Genomic DNA, 16,370 nt, shown 5'->3' on the forward strand with positions numbered 1-16,370 from the left:
GCCTGGCTCGTATAAGAAAAAACCGACGTAAAGAATGCGGAAAATCCGCTGGGGTGCTATAAAGATCGATGTAATGAATGAAGAAGAGTGGAATCGGAGAATAGAGAAGGCGAGGAAGAAATAGTTAGCACTCAAGGACTGCAGCACCACAACTTTTGAGAATCATTGCTTTTGTGGCTGAATTAACCTCCTACTTAGCTAACCAGTTAGTTATAACCATCGTATTTTCATCACATACGCATATTCTAGCACGTTATAGCCCTCTTTCTCTTTCGATGTTACGAATCTCTTATTTCCTTCCTGGTCAGCTCTGTCTGCGGCATTACTTGAGCGAAAACACTAATATTCCGGCCCTCATATACAGGCGTATTTTAATAAAAAGTGAGCCATGACACCAGCGACCAACGTTTAAAGCGTGGTAATGCTAACTTGTTCCAGTCTTAGCCACGACCGTCATTCTATAATATTAGCCTAAGACTCTGTTGCGCCCTTACTGGGGAGGATGTCCTCGCGTCTTTCTTCGCAATTCTGGCCCTTCCCTCTTGTCCGTGCAGACGGCTGGGACGACTTTTCGAACAATCTCGTAACCGATCTCCCGCCATTCCTAGCTCCCTTTGGTGGACGGATAACGAAACAGTACCTTAGCGAGAGCATTACTCATCTTCATTACTTCATTTTCGCAGTGGTGCCGATGAGTATACTGACAGCGGTCGTGTCTGCAAGTCGAGTGTGGAAGCCCGTCGCTCCGCGCCTTTATTGGCAGGGCTCAGGAAGGACGAGGAAAATCTGAGGCCAAATTGTGCTCCTCCACAAACCCTGACGTGTGTGAGCTCTATAACAATGGCGGCATTGCACGCGTCTTCGGCCTTCCGAAGATTCTAGAGGTTATTCGCAAATTATCAATATTTCGCCGAAGGGCCAGCGGGGATATACACGTTTCAAGAATATATTCAAGAGAGAAGCATGAGATTGTGGCATGAGAAAGACAGAGAAGAAGGCTCGAGCTCAATCAATTATGGCCCGCACGCAGCTGCCTTTGGGATATAACAGAGAGCCGTACCCATTTTTATCCAACAGTCCAAAGCCAATTTCCCCTTACCTCTGATCGCAGCAACAATACATAATGGCAAATTATTTGAAGCACAAAATTAACTGTATTACTCCTTAAACTCAACTTCCTTTCCACTTTCCATGCCTATAGCAGCGTAACTGACAGGATCTGTGATACTAGTTAAAAATAGTTCACTTGTGCTTATTCTGGAGAGCTTACCCAGCTGCTGTAAGATAACTTGTTCCCCAGGCGAAAAATGAACATCTTGCGTACACTTGAGCTCAACAGTGGAATTTGGAGATGTATAAATAATGACCCGTTCAACTTCTCCAGTAACAAATTCCATCTCATCGGGCTCAATCATTTTGCCACCAATCTCGGCACCGATGTGGCTCCCTTCCTGCAGGGTTATAGGGTCGCGGTCGAAATATGCTTTAGGCATACTGGAGATTCGCGGTGCGAACAAAAATGAGGATCCACAAATCGATAAGGATATGAGTGAACTTGGATTGAAAGTTTTCTTGAGTTCTTAGCACAAATATATACTTGGCTCTCTAGACAGCCGATATATAGCGAAGAATTGGGGCCAGGCCGTTTTCATCACTATGACATCTTCCATTCTATATATGATTATGTAGAATTACGTAGAGACGATGCAAAATCATCACCTGAATTCTAACTCTATTCCCGACGTGGCGATAGGGTATCACCATGGGTTGGGGGTCTCTGGTTGGCTGAGCTGGAGGCCCTGAAGTGGGGCTGGGTATTGACTACACTAGCGCTCCTGATTGCAGTCCCCCAATCTAGATACGGTTTAGTGCAATCTAGCCCTGTCCATTCATCATCCACTTAGCCAAAGAACCACCATGCGATCCTCTAACTACCCAAAAGTAGGGAAACTCGTAATATTAACCTATCACATAAGTCAACCGATGTCTAGTTGAGATGTACATATCCATGGATGTATACTGGTTAATTAGACCGATCATCTTTTCATCATCGCGTCAATATATGCGTAGCATTCAATATTTGCGACGCCTCTATTTTTCTTTTGGATCTTAAAATAGACGGGCCGTTAGCATCCCTCTCTTGGGATCTGAAATCTCCATCTACACCAATCCCAGCAAATTAAATCAATATAACCGTAATACATAGGAATAGGAAAACATGGGACTCTAGTCCAAGTTGCGCCTGGCAAAAAAAGGAAAACATGGCGGATTAAAAGGAGAGAGCAGAGTCTCCAATATGGGTACAGAACCAACCACTTCTGAAGTTACTTACCTTCATGCGAGCAACGACATTGGACTGTGGGCTCGGGCTTATAAGCTTTTGCAGACTCGAGAGCCCGAACTGATGAAAGAATACAAGAAGCACCTGGCCTCCTTGCAACGCAACTGCTCAACTGTTGCAGACATCTTAACTTTGCAATCCATTGAAACAGTCGTGAAGCAACTGTTGGACGATCGGAAAAAGAAGCAGTGGCGGGTCTCGCTTCTGGGAAAGGATAAAGATACGAGAGCAAACAGAGAGATTAGTGAAGTCCCTACTTAGTAGCTTAAATATCCTTTAATAGAGCAAGCACGCTGCGCTGCGCAGCTTCCGCAACTTAGACTGTAGTTACACTAATACTTATCAGGACGGGCATCATACATTTGGTAACATAAGTAGCGAACGTATTAACTAAATGGCTCAATTAGTTAACATAGGCAGACTCACCATAGCAAAGAGGAATTATTGCTATTTCTATCCTTAGATATAGTATTAGTGACCGAAGACCATAGAAGATTGTAAATGATAGAGATAGGTATCCTTTACATTATATTTATACAGCAGCATCATTGGTATCCTCTAGCACGTCTATAGTCAGCAACCTAAGGGGTTGTGGATATAGGTTGAGTTCCTAGGACGTCTAACTAGGTCTTTTGCGGAATAGGGTCTAGCTAGGCGCACGGCAGGCTCCTAGGAACAAAGTTTGTTCTAAAGAGCTATAGATCTTATAGATATATAGGAGGAGTGGGAAATACACGCTACGATAGCCTACATAGCTTACCTAGGTTCTCTTAGACGTGAGGAGGCCCCGTTTCTTTACTTCCTCGCGCGACGTCTACTAGAGTCAAGGAACAGCTGTTTCTCCGCGGCGTACGCGTAGCCCTCACATAATCGAATGGCCTGTACACATAGAGGTTGTAAACGGTCCGAGTTCCTGGGAATATGGTGATTAAGAAAATGGGAAATAGCCCAAACGATAGTTGCAATTAACGAAGTAAACTCCGTGTGCCGGAAAATTCTGGAAGGCTCTTGCAGATTGTGCGGCCGACTACCAGAGCCAACATATTTGAAGTCTCACAAAGCAAATATGAGTGCTTATGCAAGTCCAGGTCCATGCGCTTATTGGCAGAGAAGAGGTTCTCTATCTCCGCATTTTAAAGGTCTTCTCGGCCTCTGTACCAGGACATGTTGAGGATCCCCAGGTAGACTGATCCAATACCCTGGGCTCCGGTAGTCTTCCAAAGCCTGATTCGAAAATCGTGGAACCGAGTAGAGGAAGATATCTCAGGAGCATCGAGCATAGAATGGTAATGCTGATATGGCGCAATTAATTGCAGCCAATTTACCAGGATTAAACATCATACTGATAATGCCAGGCTTTATTTGATAGGACTACGAGGGTTGCCATCCACAAGTGAAGGGGTACACGTGACGGAACTAGCGTGTTGCATTTTATTGATGTGGCTTACTCAGGCTGCTCACCCCTAGGCTCAGCTCAGACTCAGTGAGCAAATCAGGGCGCTCAGGGTGATGCTCAGTTGTACTAGTGAGCAAAAATCGGCCAGGCCTGAGCATTGAAACAGAAAGGGAACGCCAAGAAGTTGCAGAGGAAATCAAGCACATAGGCGAAAAATAGAAGCCAAAGTAGAGCCAAAGCAGTATAAGAATTAACAAATCCGATTGACACATAACTTGTACACTCGAAGTGGACAAGTTATAAGTTATGTCAATCGGTACATACTGTATACACGGAATGCATAACGTAGTAGTGGCTAGTTATTATACACTTTTAATAACTATTGCAATTGCTAAACTAAATATATAACGCCGGAAAAGAGCCGCTTATACCCCCGAGACCAAGCTCGACGAAAACGGCTACCGATCGGCGGCTCGGCCGTTCTGCCTCGTCATACCTCACGTACTCCCCTTAATCTCCCGTGGCTTTCTTTTTCCTTCACTCTCCCTTCGAACCTCCGACTTGAGATAATCAGAGTCCCGGGGACTCTTTCCGCTGACGTATCGAACGACCCGTATCCAACGCCCCTCGGCCAGTACCACCCCACGATCCAACTGCGCCAAACCCGGTTTCGAGGCGATCACCGATTCCATTTCTGTCGCTTTGGCCAGTACACCAAACCATAGGCCTCGATGTTCCCCTCGACCTATTAGCGCACGCAATTGAGGCTTTCGCCGCACCGGACACTTGTTACGATCGCCCTGCCCTTAAGGCAATGGTATCCCACCCCGAGACCCGGGCCAGGACTTCGGCCTCCGATGTCCCCTTGACGGACCTCGAGTCAGCTACAATTTCAAGTGTTACAGGAGTTACATCGCGCTGGAACGGTTTCTCCCAGTTTCACCCGTCGAACATCCTTGCACACCCCGAAAGATTAGCCCCGAGCATGTCGCAGGACGACTGGCTAGCTTCTTTGGAGAACACATGGCACAAGCTGACAGTTGCGTTGACTCCAAGCTTCCTCCAGCATTGGGTGGGTGGTGAAGCACCTCAACCTGCGAAGCTCCATGCCATTGCCGCGCTGGACGGTCTGCGCGGCTGGGCCTGTCTGTTGGTCTTTAACTTCCATTTCCTCTTCACTTACACATGGAAAGTTGCTGTGGGATGGGGATTTGGTGGGGAGAACTTTGGGATTCACCAACTACCCATTTTTCATATGTTGATCTCTGGTCATATCATGGTGGCCATTTTCTTCGTCCTCTCCGGCTACGTTCTCTCGTACAAACCTCTAAAGACGATTCGGAACAGGTCTTTTGACCAAACATTCACAACGCTAGCATCGGGAACTTTCCGTCGAGCCTTCCGCCTCTACATACCCGCGATTGTTGGGGTATTATGCGTCTTTGTGGCTGTCCGACTCGGTTTGTACAATTACTCCCACAGCGTTATTAGGGAGGGCCACACTATTCTCGGCACCAATGAACAACACCCGACTGTTTTCAAATCATTCATGAAGCAAAGCGACGACTTGTGGCTTACATTAGCAACATTGATGAACCCATTCGACTACAACCTCTACTACAACTACTACAATCCTCACCTATGGACAATTCCCCTCGAGTTCCGTTCATCGCTCATCCTTTTCGTTGTCATTCTGGGAACATCACGCCTAGTGGCGCCTGTGCGCATGACAGTAGTCTCTGCTCTGATATGGTTCTGCATGCGCTACGGCCGCTGGGAAATTGTCCTCTTCCTCTTTGGCATGTTGATGGCAGAGGTAGATCTCATCAACGGCACCTGGGAAGAACCCAAACGAAATACCACAGAAGAAGAGAAAACGACCATCCGTCTCAACACCGGTAGCAAGGTGACCATCAATGTCTCCCGCCGTTGGTTATGGATCTCCATTTTCATAGTCGGTCTATACTTCGGCTCCTGTCCCAACATCGGGTTCAAATGGACGCCCTTCTACATGTGGCTGTGGCATGTCACTCCGAAGACCTACCCGGAACCACACCGATTTGCCCAAACCATCGGTGCAGTCCTCATCGTCTTTTCTATCAATCACTCCCCAGACATCCAGAAATTATTCACAAACCCCTTCTCCCAATACCTCGGCAAGATCTCCTTCGCATTCTATGTCGTCCACGGCCCCATCCTTCATTGTCTGGGCTACTCCATCATGCCCAATATCTGGAACTACACCGGCAAGGTAACGAACTTCCAGTATTGCCTCGGGTTCCTCCTCGGCTGGCTCATCTGCCTGCCCATCGCTATCTGGATGGGTGATATCTTCTGGCGTCTCGTTGATATTCCCAGTGTCAAGTTCGCTCGTTCGCTGGAAGACCGCGTTATTTCTAAGGCTCCTGCTCATGGTCCTCCGAGCTTGTCAATGCCTCAAAGGGAATGAATGCTTTTGGGATTCAGTATGGGGCTGGATGTCTTAGATTGTTTGTGTTTAGCGGGGGAGTTTTCTGTTCTGTTGTTTCTATACCATGATACCTGCTCGCTGGGCGAGGCGAGCCTTCGTGCTTTTTTATACACGAGTTTTCAGGCCTGTGGCTTCTTCTGTTTTTAGACTTGCGGAGTAAAAACCTAAACTAAATCCATCCAATCATTGCTGTAACATCTACTGCGACCTGTTCAAGCAACAAAATCGGCTTATTTCGAGGCGGGTTGGCCATCTCCACACTACCGACCAATACGTAATTTTTACACCAGTTCCTAGTCTACAAAAAGCAAGTCACTAACCCAAAATCCCAAATGTGAGTAAAATCCAATGTATAGTTCATTCATTCATTCACTCGTGCCAAAACAAGTCAGAAGTATGGTCACCGTCAAAACCCATTCAAAAAAAAGAGACAAAGTCACACATGTTCTCGCTCGACCTATGCAAAAAAAAGGCGGGGGTTACAGACAATAGCGAGAAAAGAGAAACAAACACATGAGGTTAAAGATGAAGAGCATCAGAGGGGGCGAAAAGCACAACCAAATCAAACACCACAAACAAGAGATAAGCGTAAAAAACAAATCTAATGCAAGAAAAGCAGACTGTTGCAAGCTTCATAGATGACTGCATGGAAAGTTTAACGTCAACCCTTTCTCACTTCTCGCCTTTGAGAATTCGATCCTTATAACGCAACACCGGTGATTCCTCGCCCGCCGCAGACTCCCAGCCATTCCCGTGGAAGGCCGGTGTGGTTTGGTCCGCCTTGGGGTGACCAGCTTATGTTGGAGACTTCGTATTCGCTTTGCCAGACGGCTGCGGGACCGCGCTCTGATGTTGCAGCTGGTGCCCCCGGGGTGTGGGGGTTTGGTGAGGGCACTGGTGCGGCGTTGTGTTGGTTGATCAGGTCCCAGAGGAGGACCATGCTGTCGTCGCCGCCGGATGCTAGGATGCCGCGGCGGCTTGGGGACCATTCCACGCAGTTCAGGGCTGCGGAGTGGCCCTTCAGCTCTAGGAGGGCTTGGCCTGGTTGGCGGACATCGAGGACTCGCACGACACTGGAGTCTTGGGAGAATGTTGCCAGGAGGTGGGCGTCATGGGGAGATGCTACCACTGTGTAAGCTGGGGATAGTTCGTACGTTGGATTTGTTACATACCTGCAATTCTCAAAAGAGGTGGCGGGTAGAGGCCGTTCTGCGACTGGCCTGGAGGACTGGAGTTACCAGGGCTCACAACTGCTGAAGTAATTGTCAGTAATAAGCACAGACAACTGGGACGAATACTTACGCTTCTCGTTCTTATCGGTCGGCTCGTAGATGATAGTACTGTGTTCAAGGCTTCGCAAGTCGAACATGCGCACACTGCCATCAGCACCACAGCTGACGAAGACATCGACACTGTTGGCACAGAATCGAACGTCATAAACCTCCTTGTCATGAGCAATCAACTGTGTCTTGGCGGTCAATGTTGGGATGTCCCAGATAGTGCAAGTCGTGTCAATGCTGGAGGTGATGATCAGACTGGGAGAGATGGTGTTCCAGTCAAGAGATGTAATGGGGGCAGTGTGTTCGGGGGACTTGGAATTTGACAGCAATGCCAACGGTGACAGTTTAGATGTGGCGGCGTCCCGCTGGCTCGAGGGACGAGTGATCGAGTTCGAGCTTTGTAGGGGCTGCGAATTCGGTAGAGACCATAGACGGAGGTGGTCTCCTGACGTGGCGAGCAGATCAGTCGATTGTTTCTGAGACGATGGAGGCTCCCAGAGAATGCGGGTGACTGGATAAGAATGAGTCGCCTCGGCTGTTTTGACGTATTCTAACTTGATCTCTCCTGCAGCGGCATCTGGGGTGTCTGGGTCTGGTTGCGTCCAGTGTGAATCGATGATTTGGATCTAGCAATCGGTTAGCGCCAGGGTATTCCTTCACGGAGAGATCCACAAACATAATTGTGGTTGTCTTCTAAATAGCTGCCCAAAGCCAATTTTCCACCAAAGCCTGAACTTCCTGTAATCGGCCACTTGCACCAATCGACCGCGTATATAGGCCACGGCGCAACATAATTGCTGTTGGTTGGGACCTGGTTATCTCCTCCATTGTAAGGCACCGATGACATTCCAGGGCTCATAAGCGCCTCGCTCAGAAGGTGCTCGCCAGGGGGTCTAATGTCGGCCAGACCGAGAGGAGAGTACTTCGAGCCTTGCGGTGTATGGGGTGGGAACGCTCCAGGAGAGGAGGGATATTTGGAGCCCTCGGGAGCACCGTGTTGCTTGTACATCGAGTGGTCAAACCCAGCGGGGCTAGATCGCGAATGTCCATGAGAGTTGATCATGCTTGCGCGATGGTTCGTCGGCTGCGTCGAGGAATGGGGCATGGTAGGGAGGGCCGATGGAGCGGTGTTTATCGATACCGCAGCTGGACGGTTATGATTTCCTGGCTGCAAGGCTCCGGGGAGCGCAGTGCTGCTGCTATTTCCATCACCTCCGTACTCCGGACTTGATTGGACATTGATCGCGGGAAGTCGGGCACCTCCGTCGGGCGCTGGGTAGTCATGCGAGGAGGATTGACGGGATAGGTTCGGATTGCTTAGCGCCGTTGATGGTATGTGAAGCTCCTCGGGCTGGCGACTGAAGGCGGTTGACCGCCGATGCGAGTCATAAGGCTGGGCGGAGTTCGACATGATGTGAATGGCAAAGGCGTCTATGCACGGCAAGGTGCGATGGATCTTAGTTCAAGAATGAGCTCCACCTTGCGATCAGAGAGATTGGGGGTAGGCTCCAAACGAGGAGGTGAGGCGCGAGGGGCTGCGAGAGAGCTCCAACCGAAGAGGACCGTGGCAAACTGGGATCATTCCAGCTAATCAGTTGGGCTCACAATGGCATCTCGAAGCATCTCAAGGAGTCGAGGAGTGGAGAGTGGGAGAAGTGGGCTGACTCAGCTGGGCGGGTAACCCCAGAGAATCACTTCTTGAGCTTCTTCAGCTTCAGCTTCAAAGCTTCAAGCTGTTTATGTTTCTGGGTCTGCTGTGCTTTTCTGTCTTCTCTGTCTTCTCGATGCTGTTTTAGCCTGGCCAGTAATTGTTTCGTTGCATCATGGCTGATCCCAACCCGCCCTCGGCTCTTCTACTTCTCCCCCCGCCTTCTGCCTTTTCTTTTGACCCAGTCAAAGATGCATTTGAACCATCTTTGGTGGATGTTTACACTAAGCTCTCCGATAAATTGAATGAGTCCAATGACACAGCTATACTCGACATTGCTCTGGCCATCCCCGGTCTACTCTCGAGCTGTCAACCTCGGGCCAAAGTGTTTGCGCAACTCCAACATTACTTGAGCAGCGTCTATACCCTGATTGGTGCCGTCTGTGCAACACGAAATATCGAGCTGGACTCTCCAGGTGGCATTGATACCAGGGTGGTATTTGTTGATCAGGCGACTAAACCGGCTGAACGCACTCCTTTTGGGCCCATTCTGGACCTGCAATCACTTGCAGATTGCGATCGCCGTTGGGACCATGTCTATTATCTAGGAAACACTGCCGGCAAAAACGTGGCTGACTCCTTTATCAGCCATGTTGGTGCCCAGGCCAAAGACGGCAGAGCGGCAAGCCTGCAAGCCATCACCAGCCATCCTGACTGGACGACTGCTGACCCCCTGTTAATTCCTGACGACCAACCCTCCACTCCGTACTATTCCGTGGTCGTGGGTGGCACATTTGATCACCTCCATGTTGGTCACAAGCTTCTTCTTACAGCAGTTGCATTGGCATTGGAGCCGGGCCGGGAAGGACGCCTGACCATCGGAGTCACAGGGGATGCACTGTTGACCAAGAAAAAGTACGCCGAAGTCCTCGAGAGCTGGGAGGAGCGTTGGCAGAGTACTGCCTCGTTCCTTACAGCCATTATGGATTTCTCGCCTGGAGAGAAATCACTGCAGATTGAACGTGGATTATCGCCGGACCCTAACGGCCAGACTCCCCTGAAGAATGTTCTCACGAGGATACAACCCAACTTGGCATTCAAGTTTGTGGAAATCTCCGAGATGTTTGGGCCCACAATCACGGAGGAGAACCTCGGTGCGATTGTGGTGTCCAAGGAGACCCGATCAGGAGGGGCCCTGATCAATGATGAGCGTGCAAAGAAAGGGTGGAAGGCCCTTGCGGTGTTTGAAGTGGATGTACTCCAATCTGGAGAAGCCACCGATACTGAGAGTTTCGAGTCCAAAATAAGCAGCACAGATATCAGGCGGCGGCGGGCTCAACGGGCCAAGGTATGAGAAGTAGATAATTTGAAGTACATTAGTTCATTCTGGTTTCGGCCATTTATTCCCCAATCGCATACGCATGGCCCGTCACTCTGCATGATGTGACGGGTTCCAGGCGGGGTTTGCACCGACCTCCACCATTTGACTCGCTCTCCGTGAATGCAACAACCTGCAGGTTCGCGCTGGCTGGCCGCAGAGTCAATCAATCATGTGATTCCTGGGTGCAATGATCACCAATGAAGTGCAAATTCCGAAATTCTTGCCGAAAAAGGGCGCTAAATAAGGGCCCTGGGACATCCCGGTCGCCAGGCATAGGATGAGAGCTCTCATGGTGAGACAAGTCAACTGTACTACTAGTGTGAAGTAATATCGTTTTTGTTTTTTTATATGCCCAACCTCCCCTCTCTTCTTCCATCTGTGGCCTCTCCCCGGGAGACTCAGCTTCGACTTCACCCCCAACCTCGCCATATTTCCATGTTGCTGCCAATTGCTCAAGCCGATGCTTCGGCGGCCTTGCGCGCCGATCATGGATCAGCCACGTCACGTTCATGATCTTGCCGACGAGCTATTGAGCGAAATACTGCTTTTTCTCCTCGAGCCAGCACCCAGAGCCCTAAACGATTTATTCTACACCAATGGCTCTGGGAATGCCATTGAATATGGCGAAGCATCCGACCTCGATCGCTTTCGTCTGGTCTGCAAGCGCTTCATGCGAATCGGCACCCCTTATAAGTTTTCCCGTTTCATCCTGCGATTCTCCGAACATGGCTTCCGGCGCCTGGGGGAACTGTTAGAAATGCAGCTGGCCTGCTATGTAAAGACTCTCACGTACATGGTGCGACCCTTTTATCAAGGAAGCGGTACCAGCTCTTCAAATCCAAACTCCATCGAGAAATAAACTAACAAAAACAACAGGATGGGCCCGAATACTACGAACACTGGGAACAGAGAACAACGCCCTATCCCAACTACACAGCCGACGACTACAAGAACAAACAAACCTAACCGAGACAAACTACGACAAAACCCAACTCCAGCACGCGATCGCCGCCTTTACCTCTCTCCAAGAAATAAAACTCCTAAGACTCCAAGACCACCGAGACGAACGCCTTGCCGACTTCATCCGCGACCACCACTATTCCCAAACAGGAATCCGCCTAGACTGGGAACCAGCGTGCACACGCGCAGTAACAAACCTAGGAATCGCCCTCCTAAACTCAAAATGCAGCTCCATCCGCTTCACAGCACCACAGATCAGCCCGGAAGCAACCCTCCAACTCCTCCGCGCGCCCTCAACAACCCTAGCGGCAATGGGGACCCGCCTCACAAGCCTCGATATAAACTTCCACTCAAACACAGATAACATCACGCCCACAATGGCCAACCTGTCGGGTGTCTTCCGCCGTTTCTTCATAGCAGCCAAAAACCTCATCGCAATCCATATCGGCTTCCTAAGCAAAACACCGCTCGACCTTGATCTCGAGGCCCTGTTTCACAATATCCGCTGGAAAACCCTCCGCAAACTAAGTATCCAGGGTTGGCGTCTAAACGCCCAGGAAATAATCAACCTGGCTCGGAGGCATAGATACCAACTCCGCGATTTCAGACTCGGAGGCGTCTATCTCAGACCGGGTGGTCGATGGCGCGATGTACTATCAGTTCTCCGCGAAGAAATGGACCAATTAGACCGCCTGGACTTGCGGGAAATTGACTACGCGGCCTATTTCGATTTGGTGGCTGTTTCGAATGGAGTTGAAGTCTTTGATGATTATGATTATCCTGCTCCTGTCCAGGTTCATGTTCCTTCTTCGTTGACTGTTGCGGCAGGGACGGGGGAGGAGCCTGGTGTTGTTTTGTCGCCTGCTACGTATACGCCGCTGGGGTTAGGGTTAGGGCCTGATGGGCGGCCTGATTTGGTGTGCGGGAAGATGGGGGCTTTTGGACAGGTTTCTGTTGAGAAGGTTCGGACATTGGGGGTGGAGGATCTGGGGGATGATGGGGTTCATGTTTTGCATGAGCAGATGCCGCTTTGGGAGGCTTGGGTGTTGGCTGGGTCGTTGAGGGCTAAGAGGAATGGGAATGGGAGGGTGCATGGGTGGAGTATGTAGTTGGTACTTTGTTAGGAGAGATAAGTTTACGATATGGGTAAAAGATGAGAGGGAGTTTGTTTTATTTGGTGTTTGGCGGCTGTTTGAATTACTTTTATGGTGACTTGCATGTGTTAGAGCCTTTTTAGTTATATCTGGTTACAAGTATATTGTTTCTCGGATTGTATTTTGTTTCAGGTTGAATTGGCTAATGATGCAAATAAGAATAATCTAACAGAAACGGACAGGCATGCAATAGTACATTTTGTGGGCATCAAGTCGAAACAATATTGAAACACAAACCCGAAACGGAAAGACCAATGCTTTACCAATGGGTATTTCCAACAGAAAATCATACATGCTACTAAACAAAGCACTGGTCCCAATTCCCAAACGAGCGCGCAAAAGTCAACCCTTTCACGAAATCCCCCCGACGACAACGCCCAAGCTCATCCACATCACACCCATGCAATGGCACAACACGATCGTTAACAAGAGCCCGCACGAATGGCTCGGGATTCGGATCCGAATGACACTGCATCATCTCGATGTACGTGCGCGCAGCGAATGGCACAGTCCAAGCAGCAGAGTATCCATCAGCCTTTGCAGGCGACTGAACATGCGAGCGAGGGAGGGTAGCCGTGCCATTATACAATCCCAACGCAAAGAAGATGGGGATCATCCCGTTGTCATGCGTGAAGTCTGCGTACATAGTGTAATTCAGTGGAAAGGTTGCTGCACCTGGTGCGTCGAGGGTGTGGTTTGTGCTTGTGTCATCGTTGACGGGGGATCGTGTTAGACGGGCGATTAGCTCGTTTGCGAAGCCGATGCCTTGGGCTGGGCCCAGGGGGTTGCCTGCTCCGTAGCTATAGTATTTGTCTAGTGATTGGAGGTAGTTGTATTGGGTCCATTCTTCTTCTGTGAAGATGTTGCAGAATGGGGAGCTTTTTGTTCCGTTGGTTGTCTGGGAGACTGTGTCGAAGGGACACATATCCATTAGGTACACAACCTCTGTGTTGGAGAGTTCGACGCCTGGGATGTTGGCTTCGAGACGTGTGCGGATTGCTGGGGCGAAGATGGATGTGAACTCGTCGGAAGCTCCGTCGCCCAGCTCGCTGTTCTCGAGATCTGTGCAAGTATTGTGGTTTAGACTGTTGTTGAAGCCGGGCTCCTCAGAAATTACGACGCTGATTTTTGGGGCTGGCTGTCGGTGGTTGGCTTCTTGGTCTTTTGACTTTGCCTGTTGGAAGCCCTTGATGAACTTGTTGCCTGACTCCACAACCCGCGATGAATCGGAAGAACGAATGAAGGGCACAGCTTGCCTGGTCAATTCCGCATAGCGCTGGTAGAACTTCAGTCCGGATCCCAGCATCTGACGCTCGCCAAACGGCGTCAGATCATCGCTTCCAAGGGTGTAGTTGTACGAGCGGAGGAATTTCATCTTGCCCTTGAAAGCCGTGGCATTCGCTTGAATCTTATCGATGAGAGCTTCATACTTTGCACTCTTCGATGCCGTCGGGTACCGAGCACCATGACGGGAGAGCACCTGGACAAAGGTGATGCGACAGTCATCCGGTACCTCATCCGAGATAGCAGATTCCTCCGCAAGAGAGAAATAAGGCGAATACTGACCCCAACGGTGCGAGATCTCAGGGTTGCATTGATAACCACCGTTGACAGTATTGCAGGCTTCACCACTTCGCGACGTTCTCATCGACCTAGAAAGAGGGGCAGAAGTCGGCAGGTCAGACTGCGCTCCGGATATCTCTGTTATGGAATGCAAGGGTTCGTACTCAGGTCCCAGCACGAAATACAGAGCCGACAGGAACAGCATGCCCAACAGCGCAGCCATGGTCATTACCGACCATTTTCGGGACCGTTGCTGCTTAGAACCATGATCTCGTCGGCGTCCGAGCAGGCTCTCCTCCTCTCCGCGGGGACTGTAGTACCCCATTTGATCGGGTTCGACCTTGTCTAGATGATGTCACAAGGGTCGAGTCCAAGTAACCAAGCCACTCACATCTGTACCGGTGAACCCCGAGCGAAACCGAAGAAGATGTAAGTAGGAGTCAGTCCATTCTTCAATGCGACCTGACCTGTCAAGGAATTCACGGTAACCCTGGCTGTTGTGCTCGTGAGTGGTTCCTGCCTTGTGATTGGTCAGCGGTTGTATGAAGCCGACAACACGTGGTGCAGGCCCTACTCGTGACTTGATAGATACTTGAGTGTACTTGGCTTTAGTGTGTTTCACTATGAGGCTACGGGTCACTCTACGTACCTCTAACGGCGCCCTCTACAAGGTCCTTATATTTGTTATACCCACTTGGCTTCTACTAGGCCAATATATCCATGGTGAAGGAATCATCGAGGTTTTCTTTTTCTGTTTTATTGCCTTGTGTCACACATTAGGTCTTTATGCATAGACTCTGCATGTATATCATCATCCCATTCGACGTTGCTTACCGCTGTTTCCACAATCCGACACATTCCTATTCTCTGCCGAACTTAGGCTGTAATAAGCTCTTGTTCCACCGCATACTCATACCATATTTTTTTTTTTTTTTCAATTCTTTGATGTACAAATCAGATGCGATACATCCATGGGTTGAAATAAGAGTCATTTATTATCGTCCTATTACTAATCTTATATGTTTAACTTGGCATGGCTATTTGCTATATCTTCATGATGTCTTACTCGCATTCGTAGATATTAGTCTCTTTTGAAGTCGGTTCTGGAACTATTTGAGGGCTACGTTGGTTGTGGGAAGAAGTCGATGTGGGTTCACATATTATATTAGGCAGGTGTATATACAAGAGAAGACGGGGTATAAGGATCGAGTTACCTTTCTTTGAACCGAACTTCAGATGGGATGTCAAGCGTTAGTTGTGCGAAGTTTCGTGTCTCTGCCATTCAGGATATTAGCCCTGACAAGGCCGAAGAAACCCAGGTTGAGAAACTCAGTGCGTCCACGAGGTTCAGAGATGCAAGCTGTTGGTCCTTCTCTTTGGAAGATCAGGGCATCCACACATTCTAAGAACAGTGTATTCCATCGACACAGGCATTTCTTCAACTATGACTTATTTTTCAGCACCACCTGTCTCTGCTTGTCCCACACCCTGGCGAGGTAATCGACATGCTGTACTTGCTTCCCTTGACAACGCGTTCACGTTTAGATGGCAAACTCCTTTGAAGGATCGACATCTTCATCCTTGTCTAGAATGTAAAAGCCCTGGAGCCCACGGAACGGCTAATAACTTCTCGAAGAAATGTGAGACGCCATCGTATATCTCGCCACTTCGACATGTCGCGCTGATAGGAGTCTTGGAGCTCAATCCACCTGCTGGCCAACCTTCTTCTGGCAGAGACCCATTCTGGACCAGACGTAGGCGTGGCTCCTCTGGACACCCTGGCTTTTCGGATTTCTCTGTGATGTAAGGCAAAACGTTACACGTCACTGCTAGATTTCAAATGGAGATCCGCCAGGAGAACCAGTCTTCTGGGCGTCTCAAAATGGTCGTTCTGGATAGCATACAGCGGATGGACCCTCGTCACCGAAATCAGAATCACTGTCATAGAGCACGTTGTTGAGAGAGGCGAGTTGGTTCACCAAATGGAAATTGGGTGCTGGTCTGGAGGTTTTAACGTGTTGGAATTCAATCGTTCTCTCAGGCTCAGTGGTGATTTTGGCTATACTCGAGCTGAATGTACTCTAACACATGGTGCCTTAGGGTCGGGTCTGGTCGAGTGCTATTTTGATTTAGAGATGCAATGAACTTAAGTATTTCTTTTATGGCATAAAATGTAG

General features: G+C 49.3%; 7 protein-coding genes across 7 annotated transcripts; 4 read left to right on the forward strand and 3 right to left on the reverse strand.

The window, feature by feature from the left end:
- Positions 1-1,157: 1,157 nt before the first annotated feature.
- Positions 1,158-1,493, reverse strand: N7446_003086 (uncharacterized protein; the record flags this gene model as incomplete). Its single annotated transcript, XM_058511835.1, has 2 exons — positions 1,158-1,219; positions 1,271-1,493. The coding sequence occupies 2 exons, from the start codon at positions 1,491-1,493 to the stop codon at positions 1,158-1,160; spliced, it is 285 nt and encodes a 94-aa protein (XP_058377371.1).
- An 803-nt stretch (positions 1,494-2,296) lies between these two features.
- N7446_003087 (uncharacterized protein) lies at positions 2,297-2,602 on the forward strand (the record flags this gene model as incomplete). Its single annotated transcript, XM_058511836.1, has 1 exon — positions 2,297-2,602. The coding sequence occupies one exon, from the start codon at positions 2,297-2,299 to the stop codon at positions 2,600-2,602; it is 306 nt and encodes a 101-aa protein (XP_058377372.1).
- Positions 2,603-4,551: 1,949 nt separating this feature from the next.
- On the forward strand, positions 4,552-6,186 carry N7446_003088 (acyltransferase family protein; the record flags this gene model as incomplete). Its single annotated transcript, XM_058511837.1, has 1 exon — positions 4,552-6,186. One exon carries the CDS (start codon positions 4,552-4,554, stop codon positions 6,184-6,186), a length of 1,635 nt encoding a protein of 544 aa, XP_058377373.1.
- A 721-nt stretch (positions 6,187-6,907) lies between these two features.
- On the reverse strand, positions 6,908-8,898 carry N7446_003089 (uncharacterized protein; the record flags this gene model as incomplete). The annotated part of the gene is made up of 4 exons (XM_058511838.1): positions 6,908-7,329; positions 7,380-7,460; positions 7,510-8,113; positions 8,164-8,898. 4 exons carry the CDS (start codon positions 8,896-8,898, stop codon positions 6,908-6,910), a joined length of 1,842 nt encoding a protein of 613 aa, XP_058377374.1.
- Positions 8,899-9,310: 412 nt separating this feature from the next.
- Positions 9,311-10,489, forward strand: N7446_003090 (putative pantetheine-phosphate adenylyltransferase; the record flags this gene model as incomplete). Its single annotated transcript, XM_058511839.1, has 1 exon — positions 9,311-10,489. The coding sequence occupies one exon, from the start codon at positions 9,311-9,313 to the stop codon at positions 10,487-10,489; it is 1,179 nt and encodes a 392-aa protein (XP_058377375.1).
- Positions 10,490-10,976: 487 nt separating this feature from the next.
- Positions 10,977-12,585, forward strand: N7446_003091 (F-box domain protein; the record flags this gene model as incomplete). The annotated part of the gene is made up of 2 exons (XM_058511840.1): positions 10,977-11,337; positions 11,393-12,585. The coding sequence occupies 2 exons, from the start codon at positions 10,977-10,979 to the stop codon at positions 12,583-12,585; spliced, it is 1,554 nt and encodes a 517-aa protein (XP_058377376.1).
- Positions 12,586-12,928: 343 nt separating this feature from the next.
- N7446_003092 (histidine phosphatase family protein) lies at positions 12,929-14,518 on the reverse strand (the record flags this gene model as incomplete). The annotated part of the gene is made up of 1 exon (XM_058511841.1): positions 12,929-14,518. The coding sequence occupies one exon, from the start codon at positions 14,516-14,518 to the stop codon at positions 12,929-12,931; it is 1,590 nt and encodes a 529-aa protein (XP_058377377.1).
- Between the last annotated feature and the right edge of the window lie 1,852 nt (positions 14,519-16,370).

The sequence above is a fragment of the Penicillium canescens genome (genome assembly GCF_028828765.1).
Source record: "Penicillium canescens strain IBT 15451 chromosome Unknown utg000002l_segment0_segment0, whole genome shotgun sequence".
Taxonomy (NCBI): Eukaryota; Fungi; Ascomycota; class Eurotiomycetes; order Eurotiales; family Aspergillaceae; genus Penicillium; species Penicillium canescens.